Genomic DNA, 12362 nt, shown 5'->3' with positions numbered 1-12362 from the left:
GTGATCTAGTACACATCAGGATATAATGTTATATGAGCTTAGAAGCGTATGTTCTTGCCAACAGAAATTAACAAGCTTCGATTTGATTGTTGTGGCAGAAATCCATATTTCTGCTGGTTAGCTGTCCTCCTCCAGAATCCGTTTTGGAGCCTTTAGTTTATATGTAGATAATAGATATTAATAACTCATTCAAGTGTGGAGCATTGTAAAGACATTTGTGCTTGTCAGGAAAGATGATGTTAAAGGTTTTTATATCCTATTTAGTCATCAGGGTATTATGTAGTCTGATCTACATTGTTCCCCAAGTTTGTCTGTAGATTATTAAAAACCCTTTTAATGTCTACGAGCGCAGTCCAGTGCATACTCCTTTTCATGGAGTGTGTTTTCTAGCAGCCCAGGTAAGTATTCTAAAGTACAGGATTCCTCCAGGAAGGTATTGTACTTTGTTCTGCCGTCATTTTGGTAAACATAAGTCTTGACGTGAAGTAGTAGTGTTGCAAATTTATGATGGAAAAAGAGGGGCTGGGATGCGACCCACACTGCTATTACATCTGTCGTTTGTCTTGCTGAAAAAGTTTTTAGGTTTTCGTATTCTGTTAAAAAAGGTGTCAGTTGAATTATTCTTAAACATTTTAAAATTACCAACAATATTTTTCATATAAAGAAATAATTTATTTCGAAAATCTAGTTTTATTAAATAGATTTTTAGTCGAAAACAAATTTTCACTAATTTAAGTAGCATTTCCTAAATTTTTACAAATTGGATAAATGAAATTAAATTGAGAGATATCAATTTTTACCAAATTTGCGTACAATTTTTTGTCTTATTTATTTTTTATGGAAAAACAAACTGTTAGATTTTTATAAAAAAAAACTACTGAATATTGAAAACAATATTTTCTGTGAAATAAAAAGAGTTCGAAGACAATATTTCTAATTTTTAAAAGCTATTTGAGTCGTAGGTAAATTTTAACTAGGTCTTAGTATTGTTGTCTTGTTAGGTTTTTATTTTTTGTAAAAAACCTGTCAATTACATATTTTTCAAAATTTTTTAAAAGATAAAAGTAGTTTCAACTAAATATCTTAAAGTTTTTAAAAGATATTTGAGTCGAAAATCAATTTTTAGCAACTTTTATAAATTTACTAGCTGAACTGACAAACTTTTGTTTTACATAGGAATAATGTCTAGAGAATATTTTGCTAAAAGTTAATAACTTATTGTAAGTGTACAAGGATGTTGTATTAAATGGAAGAGGTATAGGGCACATTTACAGTTGTAAATTATGCGCTGGCATGCCTGTTAAATCCAATGAGTTCAAAAACTCAATTGGATAATTTACAGCTTCGGTAGCATCACAAACTGTATCAATAGATTTGTATGACACCAAGTTTCCTGGTAACATGTGTTGTATCTTGATATTTAATTCGTTGACATTCAAATTTTTGCTGTTAAAATTGCTCTTTCTGCAAGCCACTCATGATTTGTATATTGTCTGAATACGTGAGGAAATATCTGGTCAATGAGAATTTCTTGTGAATCAATAATATCGCAAAAATCGACCGGTAATTTTATGCATCTATTGTACAAGGGTAAGCGTTATTGTACAAGCGTAAGATCGTTGCACCGTGTACTATGTTGAAGCAATTAAACCACAGCACCTAGGAATATAAAAAATAGATAAAAATCTATTCTCAGGCATACCGAATGTTTATGCAAAATTTCATTAAAATTGGTTAAGCCGTTACGGAGGAGTATAGCAACTAACACTGTGACAGGAGAATTTTATATATTAGATTTGTTTAGGTTTTTATTTTTTGTCAAAAAACTTTTAATGCAATTTTTCTCAAAATTTGTCAAAATATTGAAAACAATATTTTTTGTAAGCTTAAATTAGCTCCTAAGCACAATCTCAAAGTTTTGAAAAGGTATTTGAGTCGAAAATCAATTTTTACCTAATGTTAAAAATAACATTTCTTAGAAGTAAAAATTAAATGGAAGCCATAATCTCAAATTTTTACAAACTTTGAATAATGTTTTTGTTAGATTTTTATCTATGTATGTATATACATATATAAAAGAAAGTCGTGTTAGTTACACCACTTATAACTCAAGAACGGCAGAACAGATTTGGCTGAAAATTGGTAGGGAGGTAGCTTAGAGCCAGTAGACGGCATAGGATACTTTTTATCCCGTTCGACAGCGTTCCCGTGTGACTTGACATGAAACGTCAGTCACTATAAAACGTGGTATAACAAAAAAGAATCAGACTTGGAATAACAAAACGCAAATGACACCTATGTAATTGACGTAAAATGACAGCTATGTATAGGTAATGACGTATGCATGACAATTTGATATTTGTAAGAAATCAATATTAAAACTATTTCTATTAAATAAATAATTAAGAAGTGGATTGAAGTGAAGTGAAGTTTAATTAAAAGTGAAGTTTAATTAATAATGCCGCGACCAAGACGATCGAATCTTTCCCGACAAAGCCGTAATGCAAGAAGAATACAAAATATTGCAAATGAAAGGACTGAAGAAGAACAAGAAATTGCACGTGAACAGCGCCGCGATAATATGACTCGACTTCGTGCTTCTCAATCTCGAGAGCAAAGTGAAGCAGCCCGTGAAACAGATCACCAGATGACAACGGTCGAATTGTCACAACGAAAGTAAAAAGAATGGATTTCGTTGTCGACAACAGTTGGATTGTTCCATATTCGCCACTTATTTCTAAAACGTTCAAGACACATTGCAACGTTGAATACTGCAATTCAGTTAAGTCCATAAAATATATTTGCAAATATGTCACGAAAGGCAGTGATATGGCAGTTTTTGGATTGCAATCCTCAAATACCAACGATGAAATTTCACGCTATCAAGTTGGTCGTTATGTGAACTGTAATGAAGCGATTTGGCGTATATTCGCATTTCCAATTCACGAACGTCATCCTACTGTTATACATTTGTCGGTGCATCTGGAGAATGGTCAACGAATATATTTCACGGCTTCGAATACTACGCAATGTGCTGAAACACCTCCAGCAACTACATTGACCAGTTTTTTTGCAATCTGCCAAAGCGATCAGTTTGCACGAACTTTGCTTTACTCGGAGATGCCACGTTATTATACTTGGAATGCTTCATCCAAGAATTTTCAAAGACGGAAGCAAGGTGATGCGGTTCCTGGGTACCCAGATGTGCGTTCTACTGATGCTCTTGGTCAGTTGCGGTTGTTGCTGGTAAATGTGTGTGGACCAACTTCATTTGAGACACTACGAACTGTTAATGGTGTAATATTCCCAACATATCGTGCTGCATGTGAAGAATTGAACTTATTAGAAAACGATACCCATTGGGATACGACAATCGCTGAAGCCACTATCTCTGCATCTCCAAGTCAGATACGCACATTATTCGCTATCATAATTACGACATGTTTTCCATCAAACCCATGTAACCTGTGACACAAATACAAAGATAGTATGTCAGAAGATATTTTACATGAAAGTCGTGTCAGTTCCAGAAATCACGATATTGAGATGAATGAGGAGATACATAATCGTACTTTACTCTTGATCGAAGATATGTGTTACCTCATGTGCGGTAATTTATTAATCAGGTTAGGAATGCCAGCGCCAAATCGTGAAATGAATGACGCATTTAATCGAGAATTGGAACGGGAACGTGAATATGATCACCAGGAATTAGATTTAGTAGTTCAAAGGAATGTACGCGTGTTGAATTACCAACAAAAGGAAGTTTATGATACTTTAATGAAGGCAATCGCTGATGAAAATGGTGGTTTATATTTCCTAGATGCCCCTGGTGGAACTGGCAAGACATTCCTTATGTCATTAGTTTTAGCAACTGTTCGGGCGAGATCCAACATAGCGGTTGCAGTTGCTTCTTCTGGAATAGCAGCCACATTGTTAGAAGGATGCCGTACGGCTCATTCAGCATTCAAATTACCGTTAAATCTTCAAACTATTGAAGAACCAACGTGTAATATTGCAAAACACTCAGCAATGACCAAAGTTTTAGCGGCATCGAAAATCATCATCTGGGACGAATGCACAATGGCGCATAAACGTGCATTAGAAGCACTTAACCGAACATTAAAAGATTTACGCAATGACTCGAGATGTTTTGGAGGAGCAATGATTTTACTGTCTGGCGATTTCCGCCAAATACTGCCAGTAATTCCAAGATCTACGGCTGCCGATGAAATAAACGCTTGCCTCAAATCGTCAAATCTATAGCTGCAGCTGACAACATACATGAGAGTTACATTGCTTAATGATACATCTGCTGAAGATTTCTCAGAGCAATTGCTGACTATCGGTAATGGTCAAGTACCTGTCGATGAATCGAGCGGATTAATATCATTTCCAAATAATTTCTGTAATTTTGTCTCATCAAAAGACGAACTTATCAACAATATATTTCCAAATATTATTTCTAACTACAAAAATAATGAATGGTTGAGTGAGCGAGCAATTTTAGCGGCTAAGAATAAAGATGTAGATGACCTGAACTACATAATTCAAAATAAGATCATTGGAACAATGCATTCATTCAAATCTATTGACTGCGTCACAAATCTGCTTATTTATTGCCATTAAGGCGGAACAAAGGTCGTCGGGTCGGCTAGTTTTTTATAAATAAAACTGTTGATTTGATTTTTCTCAAAATTTTACAAGATGTTAAAAACTTTATTTTTCCTTGCACAAAATTGTTTCATCTTCACTTTTTTTTAAACTTCTACTTTCGAAAAATTAATTGCCCACGCAATTTTATTTTCTTGAGAGCCCTTTCTGCATGTTTCTGTCTTATTATCTGTATAAGAAAATTTATTTGAAGTCGATATCTCTTTTGGTTCTTGAGCTATGGACAACGAAAAAAACGTCGCCAACGTACATCATTCTAAAAATCTTTCATTTCGACTCTAGGGACCTTGAGAAATGTCAAAATTTTCAATTTGAAAAATCGGACTCAATACAATAACTTCCTTAGGGAAGTTAAAAATGTTCGATAGACAAACATGTTTTAATCGTTTAAACATTTTGTTAAAATCAATCATCAAATATCGATGAGAAAGTAACGATCAATTTTTGTGAACAACATCGTGCCAATAAAACACACTTTTTATTGTGTAGGAAATGATTTAGTAGAAAGATGATCTGTTGATGATAGACCCAAGCATACACCACAACATAATGTAAGATCGGTCCAAGAATTACTGCTGCTTAAGGAAGTGTTCAAAACATTCCATCAACCTCAATTCAATGCCATCAATCTATGGAGCTTTGTCGTCAAAAAACAACTTTCTTGCTAACCGCAGTTTCTTCGGGATAGGAAATCAATGTAGGAATGAGTAGGAAAGCCCTCTCTTTTGTGAGAATATTTCCTCGCGTGGTATTAGGTCAGGTATTAAAGAACGTGAGTGGAGGAGAAGTTGGAACGACAAGCTTTAGGGGCTGTACAGCAACGTGATTTAGTCAGAAGGATACAAATCCAATGACTGAAATGGCTGAGTCATATGTAGACCGCATGGAAACCAATTTCCTAGCCCAAAAAGTTTCCGAATCCACATCCACAGTACAGTGCAGTTAGGAATTCCACGGTTTAGCTGGGACGCAGAAGTAGAAATTGACCTAACCCAACTTGGAGTGCGCAACTGAAAACATCTAGATGTGGACTGAGCTAGATGGAGAAGCCTTAGTTCACAGAGAACAGAAAAAAAAAACAATGTACACAAATTTGAATGGATGTATACTTTTGAAAGAACAACATCTTTAACGTTTACTTAAATCAAAACCTAGGTTTTGCATAATTTAGACGTGTTCTTATTTGATTAAGCTTCAACATTTTAGGTGCTACCTACTGTCAAAGGTCGATCTCTACTGTAAGAACCTAAACTTGCTACTATATAAGTCCCTTATTTCATTTTAAAAATAAACTTATATCCATAAGACTTCTTTTGTTTTGTCTATGTCCTTAACTTAATTTATAAAAAGTTTTGTTTTCAGTTTTCAACTTATTTATTGTTACAGCTGATGCTGTTTCATGTATTTGACATAAGGCCACCTCGAATGCTAAAAGCCAAATACTACTTATTGTTAACAACATCGCTATATTATTTTTGTTTATTTATGTCTTTACTGCGATGTTCTGATTAAGAAGAATTATTGATGACGAAAATAAGTTAAATTTCCAAACCCGGAAAAAGTCAAAATTTTCCTCTAACCCTTACCCTACTCGTTTGGGTAATCCTTAACATAAATTCTTCCTGCTTGCCACCATCGAATATACAATCTCAAGGCATTATTATTTTCCATTTATATAATTTATTGTTTCTTTTGCCAAATGTGGTAAACTATAAAATACCAGGTGAGGATATTATGCAGTATTTGTATAACTTAAACCTTCATAAAACGTAGTATTTTTTAAGTTGGAATATGTAACAGTAAATTTATACGAACGAATATGTAGAAAAATAAAAGTGTTCTTGAAATCTTTCAAGGGAATCACCTATTTCAAAGCAGTGCAAAACTTTTGTAGAGTTTTTGCTTTAGGCTTTGAATTATGGACCTTGGGGATAGTTTATATAGGATACCTAGAAAAAGTTTCAAACATTTTATATAATATGTGAGGGGCATTTTATTATTAAAGTTTATTTAATTTTTTTTTCTTTACCTATATTGAAATGTTTAGAAAAGTTTTTCTCGCATCATACTCGTCAATGCAACGCAACTACCCTTCTCCTGGGTTTGATATGGAAATTAACTTTTTTCATATCAAAAGAAGTATTTCAGTTTTACATTCCTTAAAAAAATGTTGAAGGTAGTTTTTTTTTGATAAAAGTGATATTTGTGAATATAAATAACTACAACCATAGGGATTTCCAATAAAAGCGGGTAGATTTAGGAGATATCTAAAAGTGTTAATTTTTGTTAAAGAGCCATGTCAAATGTGAAATATAACATTGTTGAAATGGCCGCTGAGACTTCACTGGGCCACCCAGCGCATTATAAAAGTCAAGTTTTCGATGTTTTTGGCACATAAATCAGGCTTTTTTTAGGTCAGCGAATTAAGAAATTTCCACAAGGAAAAGTTTAAAGGTGACTGCGAGAAAACTGTGCTAAGAAAACGCTCGCCAATATCGATTGTGTCTTGAGCTGTGTTGCTTGTTGCGCCATTCTTTTGAATCCATATGTCTTAGGAGTCCATATCATTCAATTCATTTTACAGGAAGTTGGTAATCATCAACTCGCATGGGCCTAGCTAGCATCATTTTCGAAGAAGTACTTTGTGAATCTCGGGTGGATTAGTTTTATCCAAAATCCGACAATTTCGGTTTTTCACGTACCCGTTATTCATCAAAAAAAGTTAGCTATGAAGCACATTTTTTGATGAATAATGGATATTCTTCTTTTTCATGTCTCGCTGTTGATGACAATCACACCGTCTTCTTCTTCGATGATAAAACCCGCTTGTACGATTAAATTGTTTTCTTATTTTGCCGTTTCAGGTTTTTAAAGCTTTTCTCGATAAAAGATTCCGTAAATATCAATTACTTTATTTGAAAATTAGACTAAAACAACTTTCTTATTTTTTGTAAGTGTTTCAACGAATTGCGACTTAAATTGTTGTTTTTTGAAAATAAATCTCAAATTAGCTGTAACAGCTTTGATGGCTGCTAAGTTTTGTGTTCAGAATAGCAACATTCGTGGGCTAAGGACAAATTTCATACTTTTTCACTAAGTGAAACTCAAGGTTATAGCTTAGTGCCATTATTCTTTTCTCATCATGGTCTAGCCGTAAATTTACGAAATGATTTTGACCATCAATTTCTACCACAGTATCCTCAGTGGTAGAACAACAGAAATTTTAATTATATATGTGGTTCAAACTCAACGTCCAAATTGGCATCTCTCTTACCTGTTTTTTTGTTGTCGGTCTGATTACCGATGGTTATAGCCAATGCGTGATTCTGGGTTATAAACCCCATTTATTACCAATAGCTTTTTTGCAAGAAAAGAGAGCTACAGTAGCTTTTTTGACTCTTTCCTGTACGTTGCGTTAATAATTTAGTTTTTTTCTAAGACAAGATCCAGGTATTTAGCCTCGTCTCAGAATTTTAATTGGATTCCTTTAATATCGGGAGGGTTGAAAAGTGGAATTTTTATCTCCTCGAAAATGAGACCAAATCGGTTTGGTGTGCGTTAACACCCAGTCTACACCGATCGGTCCAAAGTATTAGTCTGTCCAAGGCATTTTGTAAGAGTTTTTTTTATGATGATAAGATGCTTTCCTCAAACTGCTATATCAACGTCCTTCGCACAGGCTATCACTCTGAAGCCCTCCGCATCCAGACAAGTTATGATTTCATTCACCGCCAGGTTCCAGAGGAGAAGGGATAGAGCACCACCTTATAATGTCCCTCTACTAACGAATAGTCTTACAGAAAATTTGCCCAGTTTTGAGTTAATTATTCTGCTAGTAAGCATTATATGAATTAACTCCCGAAGCGAACTCTCTTTATTTAGAGATGTTAGTGCAGATGTGATTGCAGATGTCTCCACGTTGTTAAATTCACCTTCGATGTTAAGGAAAGCAACCGTAGTGAACCTTTTATGATGGAGTTAATATTCGACGGTGCGTACTAAAGTGTGTAACGCTGTTTCCACCGATTAACTTTAACAGTAGGCATGTTGAGACGAAGATAGAAGTCTTGTATCAATACTTGCCCTTAAATGGATATCAATCAGTCTTTCCAAGGTCTTAAGAAGGAATGATGATAGACTTATAGGTCTCTGATTTTTAGGATTGACTTGCGAGCATTTACCTGCTTTGGGTATAAAAACAACTTTAACTTCTCTCCAGGGCTCCTTTTTATCTCCGACGCTCTTAAAAAATGAGTACCCGTAGCATGATGGTTAGTGCGTTGGACTGTCATGCAAGGGGTCTTGGGTTCAACCCCTGCCTGTGCCACCTTAATTTAAAAAAAAAAAAAAAAATATTTTCGCGGGTACTGCCTCTTGCGAGGAATTGACAAATCCTTCAAGAGTAATTCTTGTCATGAAAAAGTGCTTTCTCAAACTAGCCGTTCGGATTCGGCCTAAAATTGTAGGTCCCTTCCATTCCTGACAACAGAACTCGCACACAGGAATGGTTGAGAGTTGAAAGTCACTAGGCCCTGGTTCACAACGGACTGTTGCGCCACCCCATTTGATTTTTTGCTCTTAAAAATGATCTTTTGTCCAAAACTTCTAACCCACTAAATTTTTTCGCTGATGATAGTACCCACAGCTTCTCATATTTGTTTTAAGATTCTTATCCTTGTTCTTTGGATATTGACTACCAACGGCAGCGTTTTATAAGTCCAATGTGGAATCAAAACCCCTTCGAAAACTCATTGCTGTCTACTGTCGCAAAAGCGTAACTTTTCCCCAATACCACTATCCATGAGTGCTACTTGCATCGAAGAGACTGAACAACTATTAGTCCTAGATACACGTGCATCACGAACCACTTGTCGTAGAGTGATCACATATTTGACATCGCCACAAATTCTGTTAAGTGTCTAGGTATTCTCCAAAGATTTAAGAAGTTTTTACCCCTTCTGATCTGGCTATAATCTATAAAGGCTATGTTCTTCCGAAGCTTGAGTGCAATTCCCATATCTGGGCAGGTATAACCCACTTGAGACTCTTGGACAGAATTCAAAAGAGAGCTCTAATAATTGTAGCTGACAATTGTTTAACTAAAACTTTTGTATCTCTCGAGCACCGTCGTAAGGTTTCATGCCTGTCATTATGTTATCGCTACTTACATAAACAATGCTCTAATGAAATAGAAAGTTGCATTTCACCCCCAAAGAATTTAACCGTATTACCCGTTCTTCTAGAAATTCTCATCAGTTTACCTTTGAGTCCAATTTCGGATGTACTGTAAAGTATAGAGATTCTTTAGTAGCATTTCACGAATGTGGAATGCTTTACCGGACATTCAAAACCTATGTGCATCGGTATCTCCTTTATAATCCTATCCTACCTTCCTAATTTCTAGTACTGTGTTTAATAATTATAGGGTATTCATATCCCCTTGAGTGCGAGAATAATGGACCCTATATACAAAAAAATCATGACGCTCATCATCCCGGTTCTCAGTTATTTTGCTCAGACTTGGACCCTGTCAAAGAAAAAGGATAGAGTCTTAGGATGCTTCGAGTGAAAAATTATTCTTCAGTTGATGTTTGGTCCCATCTGAAAGATGGAGAGTGGAGGCACAAATACACAAGCTGCACTGACCCGCTGAAAAGATTAGCATGGCTTGAGTCATGCAGACATCAATGCTCCATCCCGGAAGATATTCAAATCCAAACTGGAGAGCCAGCGCAGTAGAGAAAGACTGCGACTCAGGTGGGAAAGCATCTCAACCAAATTGGTCCAGGCCCAGGTCCCTACCGGACTATCGCCAAACCCTTAAGTAAAAAGAAAGTAAGTTTATAAAAGCATAGTTAGCAAAGCATAGTTAGTGTTTACTTGAACTAAGCCCTGAGTGCCCCATACACGGGTCTAGGAATAAATAATCATCCAAAAGCTTCATAGTTTATCTTTTGAAGCCTAATCAAACATTTATTTTAAACATTTATTAAACCTTCAAACACACCACACAATGATTTTTAAATTGATGCAACCTCATTTTATTTAGTAAATCAAAATTCAAAAAATTCATTGGGCACGATGAATCAAAAATATCAAACCACCAACATACGAGTAAAGCTGGCTTGGCTATACATATGAAAATCTATTGATCATCATTCTCGAGCCCACTTTACAGTTTCCACAACAAGATAAGAATCATATCAAAATATATTTTATTAATTGATTGAAGTAGGAGTCAAACAGCCTGACAATGCTGTCGTATCGTTTGGTGCGTCAGAGTCCTTCCAATCAAAAAATATGAATGATTGCTTTTATTCTCCATACCGACCCAACCCAACTCGAAACAGGCTTGAAACCATGGCAATGTCAATGAAGCTGAGGCAGAGGAAAAAAAGAAAACAACATTGACAAACAACATCGGTGGCGACTCGCGGCGGCAGCAGCGGGTGGCGGGCGGCAACCGAAGGAAATTGTTTATTTATTTGAACGCGACGGTCGAAAGGAAATGTACTATATATGCAAATGTATGTACATACTTAACACACACAAACACAATCAAGAGCACGCACATTGGCAGACAGAAAAAATTAACATTTAAATTGAAATCACGCGGGAAACGACCAAAATATGTCAATTTATTTTTGAAAAATTACTCTTTTTTAATTCCTCTTGCTCTTTGCGTTTTCCTCCCTCTGCTACTGCTACTACTATTGCTACTGGCCACCATGTTTTTTTTCGAATTAAGTCGTATCAATAGGAGGATAGGTTAGTTTTATGTTTTTTTGTTTAAGGCTGTTGTCTGGTATTTTCAGATTTATAGAGTCCCATTAATTTAACTTTAATAGGCTCAGCAATTTAATACAAGCCAACCGCAGGACTTCTTAATGACATTGGAATTAGAAAACGAGCTCTGATTTCATTAATGAGAGTGAACTTCCAAAATAAAGTAGACGTTAAATATTTCAAAAAATTTACCCGATCCAAAAAAATACTTTAAATACGCATGAGAATCCTTGAAAGTTAAAAAATCGTCCACGTAATAGAAGTCATAATTCTGTTAACTTCATGCCTGTGCCATTGTGTAAACTAGGGCCTCATCCAACAAACTTCTCCATCTAGCTTTGCCTAGTTACCGATGTTTTTAGTTGCGCACTCCAAGTAGGCTGAGGTCACTTTCCACTAGTGCGCGGAACTTGTTCCACAATCTTCCTCTACTGCGCTGCACTCTGGGCGTGGATTAGAAGACTATCTAGGCCGGAGCATGCGCTCTACGTAACTAGGCATCTCAGGCGTTGGATTTTGGAACATCTGGCTAAGTCTACGTCGCTGTACACTCTATACAGTACGTTGATCCATTTTTTCCTCCACTCAAATTTAAGGTGTGCATAAGGGATCGCTCATCACTCGAAGAACTTTTTAAGGTCTTTTAAAACTACACTTTAGCTGATCGTAAAAAAAAACTGAAAACAGAGGCTAGGTTAAGTTGTTTCCAAAATTTATAGAACAACGTGAATTTTCCATGGTTATCATGTACATCGATGTTCAAATGCATTTAAGAGGTCACAAGCGTCCACAGGTTTTTCTCAAAACCCACCTCTGTCTATCAACTCCTAATCTAACCTCCCCGCGGTGAACATCGGGTAGCTAGCACCTCAACTGGAGATTGGGTTCTAACCCCAGTAGAA

At 35.7% G+C, this 12362-nt stretch overlaps 1 protein-coding gene across 1 annotated transcript; it reads left to right on the top strand.

The window, feature by feature from the left end:
* The first annotated feature begins 2685 nt into the window (after positions 1–2685).
* Positions 2686–3471, top strand: LOC129939995 (uncharacterized). Its single transcript, XM_056048211.1, has one exon. The coding sequence runs from the start codon at positions 2686–2688 to the stop codon at positions 3469–3471; it is 786 nt and encodes a 261-aa protein (XP_055904186.1).
* Positions 3472–12362: the final 8891 nt, after the last annotated feature.

This window comes from Eupeodes corollae, chromosome 1 (assembly GCF_945859685.1).
Source record: "Eupeodes corollae chromosome 1, idEupCoro1.1, whole genome shotgun sequence".
NCBI classification, from domain to species: Eukaryota; Metazoa; Arthropoda; class Insecta; order Diptera; family Syrphidae; genus Eupeodes; species Eupeodes corollae.
The sequence above is the reverse complement of the archived record's forward strand: the minus strand, read 5'-3'. Positions and strand labels throughout refer to the sequence as shown.